The 21,777-nt window shown below is 39.2% G+C and overlaps 3 protein-coding genes across 13 annotated transcripts; 2 read left to right on the top strand and 1 right to left on the bottom strand.

The window, feature by feature from the left end:
• Positions 1 to 3,942: 3,942 nt before the first annotated feature.
• LOC103713232 (transcription factor bHLH144-like) lies at positions 3,943 to 9,782 on the bottom strand. Of its 11 annotated transcripts, XM_088704722.1 has the most exons (7): positions 9,545 to 9,782; positions 8,998 to 9,044; positions 6,734 to 6,861; positions 6,381 to 6,568; positions 5,507 to 5,655; positions 4,553 to 5,368; positions 4,014 to 4,442 (listed from the first exon to the last, which is right to left on the bottom strand). In XM_088704722.1, exon 6 carries the CDS (start codon positions 5,317 to 5,319, stop codon positions 4,561 to 4,563), a length of 759 nt encoding a protein of 252 aa, XP_088560848.1. In that variant the 5' UTR covers positions 5,320 to 5,368; positions 5,507 to 5,655; positions 6,381 to 6,568; positions 6,734 to 6,861; positions 8,998 to 9,044; positions 9,545 to 9,782; the 3' UTR covers positions 4,014 to 4,442; positions 4,553 to 4,560. The 11 variants fall into 11 exon arrangements, with proteins under 11 accessions (XP_088560845.1, XP_088560846.1, XP_088560847.1 ...); XM_088704719.1 differs by having other exon boundaries at positions 3,943 to 5,368; XM_088704718.1 differs by lacking the exons at positions 8,998 to 9,044; positions 9,545 to 9,782 and adding an exon at positions 7,327 to 7,528.
• Positions 9,783 to 15,113: 5,331 nt separating this feature from the next.
• On the top strand, positions 15,114 to 17,020 carry LOC148702554 (uncharacterized). The gene is made up of 3 exons (XM_088705246.2): positions 15,114 to 16,039; positions 16,109 to 16,419; positions 16,517 to 17,020. The coding sequence occupies exons 1-3, from the start codon at positions 15,629 to 15,631 to the stop codon at positions 16,887 to 16,889; spliced, it is 1,095 nt and encodes a 364-aa protein (XP_088561372.2). The 5' UTR covers positions 15,114 to 15,628; the 3' UTR covers positions 16,890 to 17,020.
• A 1,023-nt stretch (positions 17,021 to 18,043) lies between these two features.
• LOC103713257 (seipin-1) lies at positions 18,044 to 21,346 on the top strand. Its single transcript, XM_039131596.3, has 2 exons — positions 18,044 to 18,753; positions 20,527 to 21,346. The coding sequence occupies exons 1-2, from the start codon at positions 18,139 to 18,141 to the stop codon at positions 21,205 to 21,207; spliced, it is 1,296 nt and encodes a 431-aa protein (XP_038987524.2). The 5' UTR covers positions 18,044 to 18,138; the 3' UTR covers positions 21,208 to 21,346.
• Positions 21,347 to 21,777: the final 431 nt, after the last annotated feature.

The following is a 21,777-nucleotide window of genomic DNA, read 5'->3' as shown; positions in this document are numbered from 1 at the left end:
ATCTTCTTCTTATAATAATGGCATTATGGGAGTCCACTATAATACGGGGACAGTGTTATGGAGGCTTCGGTATGTAGTGTGAAGACGTGGATTTCCTTTGCTTTATGTCAAGAATTTGGGTTAGGTCAGCCTAACTAAACCCACTTATCTAGCTGTTGAAACTTTAAGCATGACACGTATTCACGTAATTATGAGTGTGCTCCTATTGAATTGGCCCTTACCCTAGAATGATGTAATGTTATGCGATGCGACTTGACTCAGTTGCATTGATATGTAAAAGAAGAAACAATGATTTCAAACTTTCCCAACAAATGTGTTCCACGCCGTATGCCATCTTTGCTCTCCATCAGTATGTTTTTTTTTTTGATTAAACAAAGTCACAGGCAACTCGCGTGCGATTATTTTAAGCTCTCTTGACATCCAAGTCAAAGCTATACATGTCCAACTGGAGCCTATGCGTTTGGTGCGTGCAACGAAAGTGACGCAATTAAATTTGCGCTGATCTAATTGATGATATACCCTCTAAAGTCTAAATAAGCATTTGCTAATTTTTATTCAGCTACAACCAAAAAAGAAGGAATTTTTTTATCAAATAATATAAGTTTATGGATTAAGACAAGCATAACATCCACGGACAGTGTGTGAACACATGCCATGGTTTTGTGTGCTGATAATGGAAAGGTCAACCAATACTAGCACTTAGCATATAAAAACATGTGAGTTTTGATTGAGATTAAATATTTGAATATAGTGGCATTCTCCTTGGCGATTATGTAATTTAGTGGATAATGTTCAGGATTTAGTGGCAAAGGAGAAAATGCACTTAGTGTTTGGTTACGGTGTAAAATTTGGAGGGACAAGAAAAAATTATCTAGATAAGTTTGGAAGAATAAGAGTTATTTCGTGGAATAGAAAATTTGCTTGTTTGGTTGAATGAATAAGTTTAGGGGTTATTTGATCTGGAAAGATATGATGAGAGAATGGTATTGTTTTTTATGGAATGGTTTGGAGTTGTTGAAATATCGACACCCTTTCTCCTCTAGCTTGTCTAACCTACACTAATTCTACTCGATGGGACTAAAATTTTATTAAAGTAAATTAGCATAGATCGATTTAAAGATTTTTGTGATGGAAATGAGACCCAATATAGTTTGGACATGTATATAAAGGTGCCCTATATTAAAAAGTTACATGGAACAAAATTTCATTTCATGATAGAATTATATCATATACACATTATTGACAACCCATATGCAACATTGTGAATACAATTATCAAAATACACAATTGATAACTCATGACAATGAAATATTTGCGGAGAAAATTATACATTCTACATGTCATAATACATACAGACAATTTCTGACCCTCACATGTAGATAATGACCTGCATTAACGAGATATTTCGGTTATATGACTAGCCATTAAGCCCTGCTGAAAGAAATGAGGTTTGTCATTGCATATACGACTATAACATGTACAACTTAGAAATAAGTGAATACAATATTGTCTTGATAAGCTCCATTTCATGCTCTCCCACCAACTCAACCAACCAAGTTGCATGACGAAACCGACCTCTGCATTCGATGGTGGATTACTCAATTGACCTTCCCATTGAAGAGAAAGCTCAGAACTGCAAAAATTATTATCTGATTGTATAGGATACATACCCGAATGGATTGTATTGCATGCTAAAGTCTATTATTTACTGGTCAGCCATCATCAGGTCATCCGGGGGTTACAACATTTTAGCTTCTAAAATTACAACCCATTATGTTGTAGACATCCTAGAATCCTACATTTTGCAAATTGTAATAAAAATCATTGCAAATGAAGAGGATGCATCATCATACAACTAAACCCCTATTCCATGGGGGTTGGCTGAATAGCTATATATGGTTTTGACGGCCGACTATGAAGGCAAATTTAAAATTAAGAGGATGAATATCATTGCTTAATTTAAAATGAAGGCTCGGACCATGAAAACTTTCTCATTATGGGGTCTATATAGGTGCATGCCCTATCAAGTGTTGATCAGTGAATCACGGTATTGCCAATTATGTGCCATGTATGCGCTACTAAGCACCAATCAATGAGTTGTAACGATCTTAACTGCATGCCATAATGTGGCAAAGCCCTAAGAGACTGACATGTCATCATCGTCTCATAAGTGTAGATGCAACGATTGCCAATTTGACCATCCAATCACATCCCATTAGAATAATGAATCAAAGGAAAAAAAAATGTAAACGTACAGATATTTCAACAAAAAATATCAACACTCGACCCTGAGAAGTATAGTACTAATAAGTAGTTGTTAAAACATCTCACTCCAAACACCTAATTTTGGGGTGAGGATCAGGCTTATACACTAACAATGATTATCACTTCTACTGGATATTTATTTATGTACCACTAATAACCCACAGTAAGGTACATTAATTTGCACAATTAGCATTGAAAATATAATGTTGATGCTATCAAATTTTAATATCATATGGCCCCAGAAGATGCATCATTCAAGGATAACCATGCATGACATATCATGCATATCTACATAGCCATATGTTGCTGCTAACCAAGAACAGTCGAACAAGCTGAGAACAGGTTTTTCACCGAAAATCCAAGACCACCACCACGAGCATGGAAAGGACAAGCTAACCAAGGATTAATCTACAAGCTTGTTAAATCATGATGCAGATCCATCTAGGTAAGAAAACATGAAAAAACAATCCATCACAGAGCATCTTCTTCCATTCATAGCCCTCTCAGAATTTATATCAACCATGCTGTGGTAAAGGATGGTGCCATCATCTATAAAGAAAATCATAATGCAGATCCATATAGCAACAAAACTGAATCAATGATCAATCCATCACCTCCATCGTATCCCAAGATCTATCACAGACAGGAATCAAGCAATACGCATTACTTGGGCAATGGAGGAGACGAAGACCAAAACAAAGGCAACAAGGTATATATAAAGCTGGTGCAGTACCTCTCGCCACCGTTGACAGTTGTTTATCCCTTGTCGAGGTATATAGACCTGTTCCTCGCCCCCGTATTTTGGTATCTGACAAGAATCCCATGGAATAAAAATTTCAGTGTTTGATAGGAATACCACAGAATGAATGAGCCTCCATGTCGAAATACTATATATACTGGCATTTAGTGTGGAACATGTATTAGAATTAGAGTATTGAGCTAACCAAAGCCAATTAATTAGTAGTATAGGTAGCCCTTTTTCAGAAGACCTGATCCTCCTGATGAAGTTCATATTCTAATCCATACCTTCTAGTAAATAACAAAGAGATCTCACCAACTTTTGTCAATTGACACACTGAAGAACGAAACGCCACTTGCTACAAATAATTAAATCCCTCATGGAACTACGATTCCTCAATCAGTCTAGGAAATTTAGCTGTATGTCTCTCAAATCTATACCATTATAAATGGATCCCGCATATGCATATATCCCTAGGTATAACGTAAATCCCAGGGTGAATAAAGGTTCTTTGCTTGGCAAAATTCTTTTTTTTTTCTTCTTTTCACTCGAAGCTGAACTTTGGGTTCGTCAAATCCGGCAGCATAACATGCAGCACATAATTGAAGACAAAACTGTCTTCGACAAGACTCGGAAAAACACAACACCAAGCACTTGGAAAAAGATAAGCATTCCACTCAGCCAGTGGCAGCAGGCATGCCATTGTGCACCAAACAATAACCTCACACGCGACTGCTTGCTTTCTACGAACATTGGCTTTTAGCCAAAACAGCAGCAAAACTAGTGGCATCAGCAATCAAGGTTTTTCTGCAAAGAGGACCATGCTACTCCAGATGCTGGTTTTCTGTCCTCCGATCCTTTAAATGACATCAAGAATCACATACAGTAGTAAGTCCTGTGCCGCTCTGGGACAATCCATCATCATTAGAAAGGTTCAATAAGCAGTACCCTTGTCTCTCTTAGAAATTTAAAAATTACACATTTTACATTACAATGCACATCAGTCATCTTAAACAGAAAAGAATTTCAAGTACTTGGATAAATAGATATCATATAAAACAGACTAAAGAGATATGAGGTTCCAAAAGGCAGACAAGTATTACATGAGCTTGGAATATAATATAGGATGCCCGCTAAAGAGAGGTGCAGCTAAAGACATCACAAAGGATTTGACAACATCATACTATCACACAACAGCCACTCTCCACCAACCGTCCGCATATAGAGGGGAAAATAGAAAGACACAGCTATGGAGTCCAGACCCCAAACTTAAGCAGCCAAATCCCACGGGCAACACCGGAGGCCCACCGGCAAAGCAAAAGCAAAACCCTTTTCCTCCTCTGCTGCTACTCTTTTACCCTCAATGAGAAAGATGCCGACACCTTCCCATGCTCTAATCATGCAGCATGATATTATAGTCGAAGTATGTCTTATCATTCTACAGACATGGCAACAGACATAGCAACAATCACAAATTAACTTATCAGAAACTTCTAATAGAATAGAACACCTTCTATTTTATTTCTCCAGAGGTAGTTTCGAGATCACCTTGTTGCTCACCACTTGTAGTCATCGAAATTCTGTATCCCAAGCTGCTTCATTTCCACCTTGAGGGATTTCAGATATTTAACAGCTTCATCAAGGACAGCAGGAGTATCCAACTGATCTCCTCCAGGTATGATTCCTCTAAGAGCTTTCACCATCTTCCTCATTCTCTCCCTTTTCCTCTCGTCGCTGCTCGCTCCACCAGAGGCTGACGTCTGAGTAGAAGCAATGTTTGACTTCAGACTCCTCATCGAGCAAGAAGAATCCAGGGAACTGCCTCCCCAGTTGCCAGGAGTGCGTCCAGTGCTGATGACATCATCTTCTTCATAATCATCTTCTTCCTCCTCCTCTGAACTCAGTAATGCATCAATTTCTTCGGTGTCCTCCTTGAGAGATGATGAGTATTTATCATGGTTATCATTTTTGCCTGTACTTCTGCCACCCACTTCTGCATGGGCAGCACAGATATTGAAGTTCGGGGAATTGAACTTGTGGGCCAAGGCAGGATGAAACATGATCCGGCTTTTGTTATCCGTCTGGTCAAATATGATGAAGTTCTTTGGGCAGGTTTCAGAGGGCTGAACCTCAAATCCATTAAGAGGACTGGCAAATCCATGCTTTGCCCCTGCTAGGGTGGCACCAAAAGCAGGTGCAGCAGGGGCACCATAGGCATAGTGACCACCCAAAGGGGTGTTATGACTATAATCACCCACTTCATATGCATCAGGAAGGGAGGACCTTCCAGAGAAGAATCTTGAGTCTCTCTGCATGTGTCCCTATCAAATGGTGGAATACTGAGGTGCTGCTACCAGTGACGACCTGATTGTTTGTAAGTATAAATATTTCAGCTTTCGTATTACACGTCTCAAAAGAAGCTGTTGGATGCTCCTAATGACATGGAATAGATGGGCCACTGAATTGTACCAAGCTCATGTGGTTAGAAAAGAGTATGTATACCGAGCTAGTCTTCTTCCTGATCTCTTCTACAATTTAGTTGTCTTCCGAAAGATCAATGGACAAAGTAACAAGGCAAGTCTACAGGTGTATTAGCTCAACTTGCATTCAAACTACGTGACAGGCTTAAGCAACTGACGGAAGTACTCAGCCTGTCAATTTTAAAGAAGATGTCAATCCAATTACAATATATAGATCGGATGGAGAGTCAAATAACAAAGAAAATAAGAGGTTAAACCAGGCATAATTGATGATTTGTACAGTCAGATATGGAATAGAAACAGAGTACATGTATTAATCTAATAAAAAAGAATCATACCCTAACTACAGATCATCAATCCTGAAGTTTATCGTACCAAAGCAAAAACATTTATGTGCGTACAGTGTGTGCATACGTGTGAATATATTAATTTGTGCAGGAGGTCAGTTAGGAAAGAGCCATCAGGCAACATCTCAAGTTTAGACATGAGAGGTCCCTTAATTCAGTGCAACTAATATCAAACCACACAAGAGAGTTAAATACATCTCAGCCAAAAATATGAAACTACGAAAATATATCACTAAGTTATTTATAACATGGATGTGTTTGGTCATCATTCTGTTGTAAAAGCCAATTTGAAAAGCATATGTTTTAATATTTTGTTATTTAGTCCTTTGGATCCCCTGTTCTAAAAACTAATAATTCAAGATCCCATATTTCTTTATGGGGAATCAAATATTAAAACAACCATGTGAGCATTGGAATATTAAATCTCCAAACAATGCATTTAAAGAAAAAAGAAGTTTAAGACAACATATTCTATTAAAAGTAATCAAAAATTGATACAACAGGAAAAATAGGTGAAAAAAGAAATACACCGAAAGAGTGAAGAATCACCTGACAAACTTGCATCAATTGGTAATACACGATGATTCTAACATTCATTGTGATCTCCCCAACTTCCTTCACTGTTTGATATCTCTTCAGAGTAACTGCAACGTACATTCTCACCTCTTCAAAACGCAGAATGCCCCAAAACCTAACACAGAGGATCTCCTCTTAATGAATCAATTTGCAGACTTCACCTGCAAATTCCAGAGAATAAAAATATTAAGTTTCATAAAATTCCTGGAAATATTTCCTATCGTACAACAAATTCAACAAGAACTGAGAATTGAAGCATCAAAATGCAGCCTTGACCAAACAAAAATCTGTAAGTAAATAAGGCGGCAGTAAAAAAGAGACCATACACAATAACCCGGAAGAAGACGCCAAGGCGAACACAGTTCCTGCTGCTTCTGCAATGAATTGAGAATGATGGCACCCACGGCATGCTGATCTATCTTATCTCCTTCCTTCAATCCTATTTTACAATCAACTAAATTCTCCTCCAATTCAGTAATAAGACGTATACCACCGAATGAAATTATTTATCAAAACAGATAACCAAAGGGAGAAAAAAATGGAATTAAAGACTCTCCCATCAATTTTTCAAACAAAAACGCTACTCAAACCAAGCAAAAAGCTACAAGATTTCTATTTCATTGAACTTATATATGTATTTTGAAAAACAAAAACAAAATTCGAACTGCGAGCTTATCAAGCTCTAATTAGCAAGCGGAACACCGAGAGTCTCGCATAAAATCCAGATCTACAGCAAAAAAAATGTAACCTTTCCCCAAAAACCCATGAGAAAAGGGAAAAAAAACTAAAACACGGATATTACCAAAAAAAAATCAGAACAAAATTTCTATCAAAAGAACAGCGGAAAAACCCAAATAGGAAGTCATAGAATCAAAACCTGATGACATAAAGCTTAGCAATCTAGTTCTAGAGCACTTACAATAGGGGCTCGAAATCGAGGAGGGGGAACTCAAAATCGGAACTTCGACGCGCTTTTCGGACGAATTCGAAAAGCTCTCCCACCGAGACCCGAGGAGAAGGAGAAGAACTTAGGAAAAGGCCAGACTAAAGTTCGGGGCAAGAGACAGAGGACGGTAGAGATATAAGATGAAGGAACCCCCGGGAGGCTAATGGCTAACCCTAGGGTTAGGTTTTTTGTTCCCTTTAATTAACCCTGGGTTTCTTTCTCTTTTTGCCTTTTCTCTTTTTCTTTTTTCGCTTTAATTCGATTGGATTAGGTTAATTAAAAATCCAGTGAATTAATAAGATAAGGGGGATGGACCGAAGGGGGGATCCACCGAGATGGATAAGAGGATTTTGAGCCGTTGGATCGGAGGCCTCGGGAGTTGAGATCTCGCGTGGATCCCGGACCAGGGGACAGCAGTCGGATCTAGTGCGTGCCGCAGTAGATTGCGGTGGGGACCGCCGGGGGGACAGGGTGGCACGTGGGAGATCGGGGTTCGTGCGCTAGTGTCGGGGATAGCATTTGATGGTTCTGGTCGGATTACTCAGTTGGGTCGGTGAACAAAATTTAGTAATCTGACGGCGAAAATAATGACCGTTAACGGCCGTTATTTCTCGCGTTACATTTTGCGAGACGGTAGCTCGTGCAATCCACGTGAGACATAGTAGTTTTTTCTTTTTAATTAATGTAAATATTATATGTGTGTGTGTGTTCAATGAACTTGTTGATTTTTTTTTTCCCAAACAGGATAAATTCCAAAATGTTAAGACAAACAGAGTGGTTTTCTTTCATAAGTATCTGATGATTGTATAAAGGAGCGCGTATTGGCAATCTCGCCTTTATTGGGTAAAATTCATAGTTTGTAAGAGTGGTAAGTTCCTAGATTTGAATCTTGTATGGTATATCCTCATATATTTGAGCTTGAATAACGGTGCAAGTTGGTCCCCTTTTTTTTCTCAAAAGGATTCAGAATTTTTTTGATATAATTCAGCTACCGTAGATTGATACCAGTTGCCACATATGCCCGTCCTTGGAAAGTAATCAAGTATACATACATATGCGGGCGCATGCACAAGAAATCTGGAGCTTAACAAAAAATAGATAATAAATTCATACGTAAGGCTTTTAGAAGTTTTCCTAATGTATGACCAGCCATTTGAACAAAGAGGCAAATCAGGTGATGAACTGGGCCCAAATTGTGGGAGCATCTATTACAATTCATGTTCTGGAAGAGCATATAACCTGCCGATCTTGGAAAACTTTTATCTTGGGACCAATTTCCGTCGGATTGTTCCAAAAACTAGGCCAATGACCTCAAAATTGAATACTTGCATTTGACAATTTTGATCTAATTTCAATTGGAGAGCGCATCTGGAATTGAAACAGCTGCGGTTTCCCCTTTGAATTAAGCTCAAACAAGCAATTATCAAGTCAATTGTTGATTATTCACAACCTTGATTATGACTGTCAAGGCTCAAGACCTTAAACATGGGCTCAACCAACCCAACCTCTATAACTTCCAACAGTGAACCTAATCTTTGCTAACCCAACATGGGCTCATGCTGAGATTTCTCCAAACCAACACAACAGATATATTCAGCTAGTATTGGAAGAAAAGGACCAAAATACTGTACTGATAATTATTACCTGGCTCCTCTTCTCCAAGGTATTGTTAAAATCTGCACATCTTCGCCCTATTTGAGAAGATAATAGAACACATTTATCAAGCTCATAGATTGGTAATTTTACAACAGACTAAAACACAAACAATTTCTCCAGCAAAATAGACAGTATGCATGTCTAGCGGTGTCATTATGGACCAATGAGAGGTCGGAACTATAGAGATCAGCAAAATTCCCCGAGTAAGCCATGACATCATCTCCGCCAGATGGATTTATTTATATATTTTATATTTTCTAACACTTTGATCCCCAATTTGACGATCAAGAAGCCATCAAAACAAACAAGAACGGAGGAAGAAAATAAAACAAGTCCAACCCAAGTGCAAGATGACAGCGACTATGAGGAAGGGACAAAGCTAAAACAACGAGGAGAGAGAGACACAGTTATCGTTCTCAAAAATAACCTAATCCTGCTGAAATTCTTGGAGCAAAGGGGGAAGAAACTTCTATAAAGAAAATCTGAAATCAAGAAGTCCATAAATTCTGCTAGAATAAAACCCTAGATTTCTTACCAGAGTTGAGGAAGACGGAATTCCGATCGATGAAGACGAGAGGATTGGCTAGCGTTCTCATCACCGATAACTGCCACGGAGAAGAGGCGACATCTGCATCCTAATGGCGCCGGAAGCTGTCGGAGAGGAGACGACTCCTTCGTCAATCGGAGCCGCCGAGAGGATACGACGCCTTCATCGATCAAAGCGGCCGGAGAAGAGACGACGCCTCGCGCCCGTGATCCACCTGGCAATCCTGGGGGGACGGGGGCCTATTTATTGGGTACTTATGGCGGTTTGGAGTTTTAAGCTAACCCGGGTGACGGAAGTTGTAGCGGGTTTAGAAAAAATGGAAATGGGCTCGGGTCGCTGCACGAACCGATTCGGCATGAACCTCTGGTTCGGAGGAAGATGGATCGGAATTCGGAAGTGAAAGCGGTGGGGGTTTGGGGATTTGGCAGGCTATTTTATTTTAAATAAATTGACCAGAATTTGACTCGGTTTTTTTTTATTTATTGAGGTTGCGGAGGGGTTTTTTGGGTTTCATCTGATCATTTCAACCCGATTATAATTTGACTGGGTTCAGATCAGTATTTTGCGATCTGATCCACATTTAATCAGGCGAACACGGTCTGATCCAATGCATGAACGAAACAAGGTAATTGGGAAAATAAAATTATTCGCAAATTGGAAAGATAATAAATAAAGAATACTTATTTTTGCCTTTCACTTTTATTTTTGAGCCTGTAGATAGAAAAGAACATAATATGGCATTTATAGAACTGAATTGAGATAACCGGCCCAACATGGCCCATATTGGATAGAACTCGGTAAGCCCGCCGACTTCAGTCTAAAATTCTGAAAAAGAAAAAAGAAAAACAAGAAGAAAGAGATCGAAATGGGGGAATCTCAATCACCTGCTTCCGATCGGGCGTGCAAGGCATAGCCGGTGCGGGTTCTTGAGGCCGGTGCGAATGATCGACGACCGTTGGAGCCGCCCCCAACCGTCGAATGGCGGATATAAACCTCGGAACCGTCAACCTTATTTTCCACCTTGTCCCCCACTATTGCTCGATTTAATCTCCTCTTTCCCTATGCATGATCCATCGCCGAGATGGTGGTCAAAGAGCCTTATTTTCTATTTTACCTCTCGCCAAAAAGTACACAAAATATATTGTAATAAAATTTTTAATTTTAGGCATTCTTTTTCATTGCCCAATGAGATAGAAGGTTTTTGCATACAATAACCAAATGCAAGGTTGAAAAATAAAAATCTAATCGGCATCTCCGAAAGTTTCAACAATAGATTCATTACCCTAGATAGAAGATTTTTGCTACAAAGCATTGCCAATCTCACAAGTTAAGAATGCGTCCTTCTCACCAAAAAAACAAAAAGAAGTTGAGAATATATCCATGGAGCGAACTCAATTGTTTAGAATCAAATTCTCGATCCTGTTATTAATATTACCCAAGCAGCCATACTTGATGCAGCAACTAGGCATACACAGCGCATGGATGCTAAATTGCCTGAGAAAGCGATGTCCAGCAATATTGCTATCCTTAATCAGTTGGTTAGGGAAAGCCCCAATATCCTTCTTGGCAAAACTCCACTTAATAACACATCCCTCCACACTGCGGTGATATAGGAGCATGAGCGATTTGCAAAAGAGCTCTCTTCAAGCAACCCATCCCTCCTTTTGACCACAAACTCAAATGGAGAGACTCCATTGCATATCGCTGCTATGGGTGGTCATAACTCTATGGCCACTTTTTTCATTCAGGTTGCATCGCAGGTGCCTTGTAGTGGCGGCGATATAAAGAGAGGCAACCCTATAAAACATATGACGATGACAACAGATAAGAAGGGAAACACTGCTCTGTACCATGCCTTGCGGCATGGCCATGACAGCCTAGCGTTGGAGCTGCTGCAGGTGGAGCCCAAGTAGTTTGAATTGATCGATATCAACCATGAGTCGCCAATGTACATTGCAGCTCATAGAGGTTTAGCTGATGTTGTTACAATATTGTTGTGAATTCCTTCATCTAATCATGGAAGATACGATGACAACATTGCTCTGCATGCTGCTACTATTTTCGGGCATTCAAGCAATTTCTCTACTACTTCTATTCCTTCTCCTATATCAGTTGCCTATTTTTTGACATGTATTAATTCCCTACATAAGCTACTTCGACAAACTAAGGCTCCGTTTGGCAGAACTGTTGGCAGTAGAGCTTTTAGAAATAGAGCTTTTTGAAATAGTGCTTTTATAAAAATCTATTTATTGTTTGGTAACTATATTTCTAAAGTATTGTGAAACTTTAATATGTATTTGACAAACAAATTGAGAAAGTACTTTTGGTATGATATGAAGAATATTGCATAGTTTTATACAACAGAGTATAATAAAATATAATATATATTAATACATAAATATATGATATATGATATAGTATAATATTATTGTAATATAATATAAAATTATTCTAATATAGTTAATATAATATTGTATATTATAGCATAATAATATAACATAATTCGATATTATATAACGTAACATATTAATGTATTATAATATAATATAATATAATATAATATAATATATATAGTATAACATAATATTTTGATATAAAATATTATAATTATTATCATTATATATTAATATTTTGTTAATATAATATTTTTAGGAACTAATCTTTATGAAAAAATATAGAGGCATGCTATCATACTTAGAAAAGTGAGATTTTACAATTCTTTTCTTTCCAATGCTTTTTTTGTTCGAAACGATGGATAAATAAATAGAGAAAAAATAATACCTTGATCACATAGCAAGAGAGAAAGCTAAGGCCAATTAAGGTTCTTTGTATGTTGGGGCTCCTCCAGATTTTTTTTTTTCGTGCATTATGATATGGAGGAACACTTTTTGTAATTATATAATTTTATCATAGGTATTTTGGTCTAAAAAAAATTATAAATCTGAAACAACTTTCTGATCCGTGGTAAAAGTACTTTTTCGAAGAGGCTCCATTTTGGAGCTTTTTCCAAGTAGATATTTTCAGCTTTCTAGCAAAGCTAAAACAACTCTATTCTATCCAAATATATTTTTGAAGGGTCAGAAAGTACCTTCTCGCCCACCAAAAGCTCTATCAAATGGGGCCTAAATCTTCTGCACACATTTTATATCTGAGCACCATTGTGTTTGTGAAACCCAATGGACTGGGTCCGATCCACTTGACCGACCCAGCCAATTCATCGGCCAAGCCTCACGTGCGATGCACGTGACGAAAGCAGGAAAGAAGACTTGCTGCTTGTCTTCTTCCTCTCCGATCACGTCAAAGATCGGGAAGCTCTTCGTGACCCAAAGACCGGCCGGATAAGACCGGATTCGGCCTATTTAAAGACCTCCTCCTTCTTCTTGAGTTCCATCAACAAATAACCAATAAAATTGCCACGGATTCCAAGAGTTTCATCCTCCAATTTTCGTCGAAAAGAGGCATTGGATCTTCGTCGGAATGAGGGTCTGAGAAAGATTTAGGGATTAATTATATCTATTAGTTGAATTGCTTTTGCAAAGTAAGTAATGATCTACCTTTTCCAGATTCTTCATTTATATAATATTATTTTTATGTGGAATAAATTGTTAATGGACTTATATGTGATTTATGAATTTTATGGGATTGTGATTTGAATGAAAAATAGATATATAAATTGGAGTAATATTTTTCGGGCTATTGTTAAATTATTTACTATTCTTACACCGTATATGTATATTTTGATTGGACTATAATATATCTATTATTTTATAAAAAAGAACTTGGATATGTATTAGATCTGATCTCTCGGCCTAACTATATTCTGAACTCTGTCAATTAGGGGTTATGCATTGGCACTGCTTATTTTTGATTTTAGCCCCACCACAAGATTTAAATGTGGTATTCGGGTCCACTCCGCAGGATATAAATATGATATTTTGACCCACTCCGCAAGATATAAATACAGTATTGTAACCCACTCCACAAGGTATAAGTATGGTTCTATTTTTTCTCTATAGTTTTTTAGCTTATGTACGAGATGGACATGTAGATCAAACATCCAAACCAACAATTATTTGGATGTCAATAAGTCATCTGTCGATATCTTTATAAGCCAGTAGAAAGAGAAAGTAATGCAACAAAAGAGAAGGTGAAGAACAATTGGTGCAATGGAAAAAAAATTTTGGAGGCCCTCGTTCTTGGTTTTTAGAAATAATACATTGCAATAAAAAATAGATTACGTTATCCTTAGGATTTAGGGTCTACTTGATGGTTCTTGGGCCGGCTCAAGCCCATTTCCAACTCTAGTCCTAATAAATGAATCTCTCCACTAGCTTATAACTTCGTTAGCTTAGTCTAGCTTAGCCTCGCGACATCTCACATAAGTGAAACCATCGTTACCTCGAGGTAGTTTTCCTTTAATTGTTATCACAGTTTGTTTTTTATCAAAACTCTTGATATTTTTCAAATTTGTTTTATAAGTGACCATGGTTCTTTGCGAGATTCTTAGATTATATACTAGAGGATTATGTTTATACAAAAAGAAATTTACAAGGCAATAAAACTAGGAAGTCATAGAAGTGCAGCTCATGCTATCTGTACTTTTCAAACCCCATGATGTGGAATTTTTGGGGTGAAAATATCTTTGAATTCAATCTTGAGATGTTTCTGAAGCAGTTTCCAAGGCATCGAAAATTCAAAGCACTTTCTTTCCATTTAGTGGGGGCATTATATTCAGACAAAGCTTTGCCATGATGGAAGGAAGCAAAGATGAATTTGGCTGCAATTATTCAACATTTCTTTTTTAAGCTTTCAGCATCCTATGCCATGCGCCATACCCCACTGATGGTGTTCAAACCATTCTACATTAGCTTTCGGATCATGCTAGGATCAAGATACAAATACTAATCTAAATATCACTGTCCATACCACTGCAATATTATCCATGTAGATGGAAAATGTTTTATCATCTCCTAATTAAAAATTACTATAATTATTTTGTTGCTATGGTATTTACAGAATGAACCTAGCATAGAACCACATATAATGCATAACGAAGAACTCCAAAATAGAAGACTATAATTGTAGCTCAATCTCGATTTATATATTGAAATGTGACAATGCTTTTCTAAACATAAATAAATTGTAGACTCATGCCCATACATAATGTAGGACAAACAACATAGAGCTGAAAAGATTTAGTGATTATAACCAGAACTTAGATAGTGATTTTCTTTCCATTTTATGTTTTTATCATATTAAATATTTTTTGAAAAGTTAGTCAGATGATTAGAATATTTTAGTAAAATTCAAAGATTGTAATCGTTTATGAACAAAAAAAAATTATTCATGCATATAATCCTGTCTGAGATGTCCTCGAGGAGGAGGTCTCATAAACCTTTTTTTTTAAGGTAAAAATGGGAGAAGTGATAAACTTCCCCAAAATTTTATTAAGAACTTTTCTTTAAGGTAAAGATGGGAGAAGTGAGAAACTTCTCCCAAAATTTTATTAAGACAAAGTTAGTTAGGTCCATAAACACTTCACAACTGAGCTGCACCCCTATTTCACAGATCACGGCCATTCAATTTTAAACTAACGGGTAAATCTTTTGTTCTTTACAATGTTACAACTTGGCCCTCAAATATTATATTACTTACTGAAGATGCCCTCTCTTCGGGGACATGGGCTCGACGGGAAAGGCCGTAAAGGCCCGGCACCGGAAGAGCTCCGAAGAGGCCCACAGCGCACGTGATCTCGTCATCCTCTCTCCGGCCCCTTAATGGCATATGTATGCTAAATTTTACTTTGGCGTACCATTGCGTATCGCGATCGAGCCTCAGCATCATATACCGTATTGATGGTTGTTGAAGAGCCTTATTATCTATTTTACCTCAAGATAAAAGGTACACAAAATATATTTTATTTTTTTTAATTTTATACATTCTTTTTCATTGCCCGTATTAAACATACAACCGGTTCTTTCTCATCTTGATCCTTGGTTTAGGCATGCCAATTCTCTTGGACCTAGATCATTTAGGTTTAACAAATAAATTGTCTAATGATTAGCATACATTATGAATCAACACGCCTCGGCCTTTCATTATGCTGCTCAGCTAGGCTACGTACGCATAGCCGAAGACTCTGGTTTTCTAGTTGATAGCCACGGCCGGAGTGCACTTCATGTGGCGGTACTTGAAAAGCAGGTGGATTTTGTTGAGTACATCCTAAAGACACCTGCGCTTCATGGATTGCTCAACCAGCCAGATAACGACGAGGAGACTCCCTTGCATTTGGCCGCGGAGAGTTTCAATCCTGAAATGGTTCGAATTATGTGGGCTAATGAAAGGGTGGACCGTGCGGCCTTGAAAGGGAGATGGACTGCTCTCGACAGCTTCATTTATAGAGAACCTGCGGAAACTTTGAAAACGGTAACTCCTTGGGTCTGTTTTCTTAATTATGATATTATGGAAAGAATGGAAAAACTTGTTTAAAAGGCTGCACTAAGTCCTCCGATTTACGATTGACTGGATTAATTATATCGCAACGCCATGCAGAATGAGGTGCAAACGCTGGCGGTTCTTTTCGTCTTCCCCGGCCTGGCTACGACTGACATATGGAATTGGGCCAAAAACAGAATAGGCCAGGTAATTCCCCAGCAAGTCCGATCATCACTAGCTGAAAGAAACACCCAGAACACCACGTTGATGGCCGCCCTCATTGCCACGGTCACCTTCGCCGCGGCCTTCACGATGCCAGGAGGGTTTAGCAGCGACGAGGGCCCTGCCGAAGGCTTGCCAATTCTAGCAAAGAAAGCAGCCTTTAAGGTGTTCTTGATATCGGACGCCATTGCTATTGGTGGAGGCCGGTGTGGGCCAAGTCAGCAAGGCTCACCCGCGGCGGAGACCGGTGTGGGCCAAGTCGCAATCGAACGCTGGAGGGGCGCTTGGGATGGTCGGTTTAAGGACCATGGTTAAGCCTTCACTATTATCTATGGGTTTTAGTGAGATGGCAGCGCCTACGGTTCTAATAATTGCTATGGTCGCCTCCCTCGCGGTTTCTTTTCTTTGTACGTTTGCAGGATGGGAAGAAGACATCGGCTTCGTGCTCCTCTACACAGCAGCGACAAGGAAGCTGTTGTGGTGGGCATTTGCGGCCACGTCGGTGGCATTTGCAACCGCGATGTTCGTAGCGATAGCACCAGGAAACTTGTGGCTCGCAATCCTTATTTGTTTGCTGTGTTGTGCCCTTCCGTTCCTCACCTATATCTTGCGTATGTGGCTGCTACGCAAGCTCCGTCTTCGTTTTAGTAGGCCGGATATCCTCAAACAGGTCTAGCTATCGAGAATAACTTGTACTGAATTCGATATTTATCAAGTTAGACTTGAAACTAAATTTAGTTTTGAGTTATTGTAACGATTTTTTTTTTATCTGGATCATGTCCTGCAAACTATTCAAAGGAATCAATAGAGTAACAAGCCACTCGCCATCTTTTCATTCCCTCCCCTCCAAATCCATCTCCGTGATTGATCATGACTTCATGTTTTCCGTCGGTGTCCTCTCTTTACAATATTGGACTAGGAAGGGACTTTGAGTAATTGATCATCTGTTGCCTTGCACGGTTGTGACACAAAAATACGAAATAATTTGGTTTAAGGTAAGCCATGATAGATGTTCTCTACTTAGTTCTGATTGTCCGAGTAGAAATTAATTGATGGATTAGACGGACTTGCGCCCTAGGACATAACATGTCCTTGTGAATTCTTGATGTGTGTGCAGTTCTCCATGCTTGCTAAATTATCCAAAGAGTGACCTTTCCAAATTAACACATATCTAGAAAACGCGTTATGTGACAAATGAAAAATTCATAGCAACGGCGTCAACCTTCTAGATTTATAATTTGTGAGTTTCAGGAGCTCCTTTCTTTCTCTATTTCTTTTAATATAAAGTGTGGTTGTTAAGGAAAAAATTCGCTAATTTTGAGATTTTACTCATGTTTATATTTTATATCATGATAATTATCATTTAGAGTTTAAAAGTTACTAGTACCTATCCCTTGCCTATGATGTAGATCTTGAGTTGTTTGTAACAGTCGATGTGTCAATGCTCATGGGCAGCTCAATATTGGCTTGACAGAAACTTATTTGGACTCAACTTAGGGCATATTTGGCTATTCTGAAAATTCTATAGTATTTTTATGCTCAATTTTGACAAGTCTCGCAAGTAAGCGTGCCGAGGCTAATTCAAAATATAAAACTTTTTCAGAGGATAATTCATGAGGAATTCTACCAAAAAAAAAAAAAAGGAAAAGAGACCTGACAATAAAATTTCAAATATATTTTACTGGTTCAAGCCTGATTTGTTTAGCCTTAAATTGGGTTGGAGGTTTTCACAAGGTGATAAACTCACATGGTGAACTAATGACACATGCGAGCAAAGCTCTGCGCTGCCTGCCACTTGTCCACAGCCCATAAAAAGTAACCAAAGTTACGAGCCCACAGCACCACCCCCCTCGTCGCCAGCTTCGTCACCAAACAAACCAAAGCGTTAGAAGAGCAAGCAAGATCGAAGACAAAGCTTTGCTGCAATGGATCCAGAAACCCACCACCGGAAGCGCCACCGCCCCCACGTCGCCTCCATCCCCACCACCGCCGCCTCCATCCCCACCACCGCCGCCTCCTCCCCTCCTCCTCCCGGAAACAGAGCAGACGAAGAGAAGCGCGAACCTGACGACGGCGACCTCCTCCTCGTGCTCTCCGAACCGGCGGGGTGGCTCGTCCGGGCGGCGGCTGCCCAAGCGGAGCTCATCTTCTCCGCCCTTCTATCCCTTGCCGCCCCCATCATCGCCCTCCACGAGGACTCCAAGGCCGCCCCTATCCGCGCCGCCCGCAGCGGCGCCGCCCTCCTCCGCCGCCTCGCCGCAGGCCTCCTCGGGGCTGCCAGAGCCGCCGTGGTCCTTGTCGCCGTCGCATTCGCCGCCATTCTGCTAGGCGTCGGCCTGGTCCGGCTGTGGGTCGGGGAGCCCGTGTCGGTGCGGCAGCCCCTCCACTTCGACTATACCGAGGCCCACCCGAGCGCCGTCGCCGCGCTTGGCGGCGCCGAGCGGAGGGGGAGGCCGGTGCCCGCCGGCCATACCGCCCGGGCCTCGCTCGTGCTCATCATGCCCGAGTCCGATTATAATCGCTGGATTGGTGTGTTTCAGGTGAATTAAATCATTACTCTTTTATATTTTATTTTATTTAGGACAGAACTATTCATTTGTAGTAATACTCCTTGTTCTTACTCGATTAAATACTCTGTTCCGAGAATAGATTGAAAACTTTTATAGTTAATGACCCTGCAGTTTATATTTTGGTTGATTCTATTGATTTTCAGCTGTATGATTGTTTCAAACTCGAAAGTTTTCAGATCCAATTCCTCTTCCTTCTTCCAAGGTCTGAAATTTTGTCTCTGATTAAACTGTTCCAGAATGATGGACGCCTACTGTGAACTGCTCTCTTTTTTGGGTAAACGCATGCTTGATTTGTTTCTCTCTTCTTCTTTTCTTGTCTTTTCTTTCTTTTTTTTTTCTCCTCTCTAATGTCGCTGCAGTGTCTGTGCACATTATTTTACTCACCCTTGGGTTTGCCTCAGTGGCAATGTGGTGAAAACATATTAAAACAGAGACATCAAAAAAGTATATATGATGACAAGAAGTTCATCTCTGTGTCGGGGTTATTCCAAAGCAACAAGAATTCTTACCAAAATGCTTAAAATAGCTCTCAAACTGAGAAAAGATCAAGTCAATATAAGAAAGGAAGAAGTGAAAAAGCACAATTTCATTTTTATTTGATGGTTTTCTGCATGATGATTGAAATTCTATAATTTTTTAAAAATTTTAAGTGCTCCATTCACCTTTGGTTCTATCCTCCCTGGGCAAGCAATTGGCTCATTTCAAAGACTCATCTTGTTAAATGCTCCCACATCCGAGTAGTTGAAGCAAGTGAATGATTTGAAATTCAAGTTATTTCACGGAATAACACTCGTATATATTGAGCTCGTAATGGTACCTCGAAATTCAAAAGTCTCTCTACGGCATACAACTGTGAACTACTTGAAAACAAAAGCTTAACCTTACCGATAACTCTCTATCATCATGATATCACCAGCATTATTTTCTAAGAACCATCTAATCCACTACCTTTCTCTTATTAATTGTTTGTCTCGGTCCTGTTGGAAACAGGATAAAATTCCATTCTGTTTCTATTTAAGAAAGGTAAATAAGAAACCAAAAGAGATGAACCCAGCATCCCAAAACAAATTATGACTAATCCAAGCAAGTCTCCACCTCCCTTTAGATGGTGTGGTACAATCAAGCAAGTCTAAAACCCTATAACCAAAACCTCCCCTAAATACATAGCTGCAGAAAAATCAGAAAACAAAACAGAAGAGGATTGAATTTCTAATCCCCTTCTATTTCCAAGATCACAACCATCCACCCAACCTCTTTTCATTTAATAATTGGTCCTGCACTGCACATGTCGATGCCTAGTTCAAGATTTCAATCATTCGATCTTCTTGTCACTTCCCTCTGGGCACTAAGCCATTGTTTGCCTTCCTATGGGAGGGGTGATCAAACATCCACCCTTCTTCTCCCCTATGACTTTCTATGCAAAACAAAGACTTTGCACATTATGCAACTTGATGTTGTTTCCTCCCTTACGGAGCAATCTATCAATTTACCTGGGTACCACGTAAAAAGCAATTGCTTGTTTGTTTCCAACACTTCCATTTAATTTTCCTTTGCATTAAGCATAAAAAAACAGTTCCTAGTGTTAGTGTTGTCGGAAAACCAATTACATTTCAACTTGGTATAACGAATTGATTTCAACTTAAATTGATTATTTTGAGGTATTTAAACTAAGTTTACTTTATCTTCGTAAATTGATTGACCTCTATATATATACTCGCACCATTACTGTGGATCCCTTGACAGGTAACCGCAGAGGCTATTGCACCTAATGGAGACACTATAACAACATCAAGCCAGCCATGCATGCTAAGGTTCAGAAGCCTACCTGTTCGATTGATGCGGACGTGTCTAATGGGAATCCCTCTTTTAATGGGGATATGCACCGAGAGCCAGAAAGTAACCATGGAAGTACTGAGATATAAGGAAACCGGTCGGAGAACTGAGGCAATTAGAGTGAGGTTAAAACCGAGGGCTGGGACAACTGATCTACCACAACTATATGCAGCAGAGATCTTCATGACCTCTCAGCTCCCATGGGGAAAAGAATTGGTTTACAATTGGAAGTGGTCGTTCTATGTGTGGACTTCACTTTACATGTACATTGTGCTTCTGATTCTCTGCTATTGCTGGTTCAAACCATTCTCTCTTACAAGGCATGAAAGTTTTGCAGCCGACCGACCTTCCGAAGGTGAGGAGGATATGATGGATACCTACAAAAAGGATGGGGAGATCTCTGATGATATGCCTAAAATCTTGAAGAGATGGCGTGAGCGGAGGAGCAAGAGGAAGGCTCCATTACGAGAGATGCAATTGCCAGAGCTTATTGAGGGTTCAGCTTCAAGCAATGTAGGAGGGACAGGGGAAGTTATTGAGGATTGTGGTGACTTTGAAGCCTCCGAATCTTCGGAATGTGTTGGTGGTTAAGTTGTTCTACAATCTTCAGTAGACATGTTATGTGTGTAAAAGTAGATGATCAAGTTGCACTTGAATGTTGTTGCTTTTGTAAATATTGTTCCTTACCGAATGCTAATTTTTCTATTAAAAAAAAGGCTTCTTTACTGAATTTATAGTATCTTTCCTCTTCCACAAAATGTAATTAAAAAAGCAAAGTGCACTAAAGATAAAGAACTTTGACGCAACCTTATAATCCACCAATATATACTAAAAAAGAGTTATGACATATTGGAAGTCCACTTACCCACAAGCAACAAAGATGTATAGATTCTGCAACATCAAGAACTGCTGGAGAAAATAAACAAAAAAAAGCTGCATACAACCTTCAGCTTCATTTTATAAATGAAACTGTCGCTGATTCAAAAGCAAGAAAGCAAGAGATTCCTTCCTGTAGTCGCAAAATATATGTTCTAAGTCCCAGTTTGCCATCTGCAGGGAGATATGCGTATGAGAGACAACCATTGAAAAAGAATGGATAAATCTTCTGATATCTATTAAACGTGGAAACCATTCAATCAAAATAACCAAAAATTTGATAGC

Source organism: Phoenix dactylifera, chromosome 9 (genome assembly GCF_051530095.1).
Source record: "Phoenix dactylifera cultivar Ajwa chromosome 9, Ajwa_hap1_PhDact_Kaust_v1.1, whole genome shotgun sequence".
NCBI classification, from domain to species: domain Eukaryota; kingdom Viridiplantae; phylum Streptophyta; class Magnoliopsida; order Arecales; family Arecaceae; genus Phoenix; species Phoenix dactylifera.
The sequence above is the reverse complement of the archived record's forward strand: the minus strand, read 5'-3'. Positions and strand labels throughout refer to the sequence as shown.

What these genes read in the sequence shown, in the direction of transcription:
- LOC103713232 (XM_088704720.1), bottom strand. Translation starts at nt 5,319, where the DNA reads ATGCAGAGAGACTCAAGATTCTTCTCTGGAAGGTCCTCCCTTCCTGAT.
- LOC148702554 (XM_088705246.2), top strand. Translation starts at nt 15,629, where the DNA reads ATGAATCAACACGCCTCGGCCTTTCATTATGCTGCTCAGCTAGGCTAC. An exon ending in TGGAAAGAATGGAAAAACTT is followed by an intron (nt 16,040 to 16,108) that starts GTTTAAAAGGCT and finishes AACGCCATGCAG; the next exon opens with AATGAGGTGCAAACGCTGGC. An exon ending in ATTGCTATTGGTGGAGGCCG is followed by an intron (nt 16,420 to 16,516) that starts GTGTGGGCCAAG and finishes GGTCGGTTTAAG; the next exon opens with GACCATGGTTAAGCCTTCAC.
- LOC103713257 (XM_039131596.3), top strand. Translation starts at nt 18,139, where the DNA reads ATGGATCCAGAAACCCACCACCGGAAGCGCCACCGCCCCCACGTCGCC. An exon ending in GCTGGATTGGTGTGTTTCAG is followed by an intron (nt 18,754 to 20,526) that starts GTGAATTAAATC and finishes ATCCCTTGACAG; the next exon opens with GTAACCGCAGAGGCTATTGC.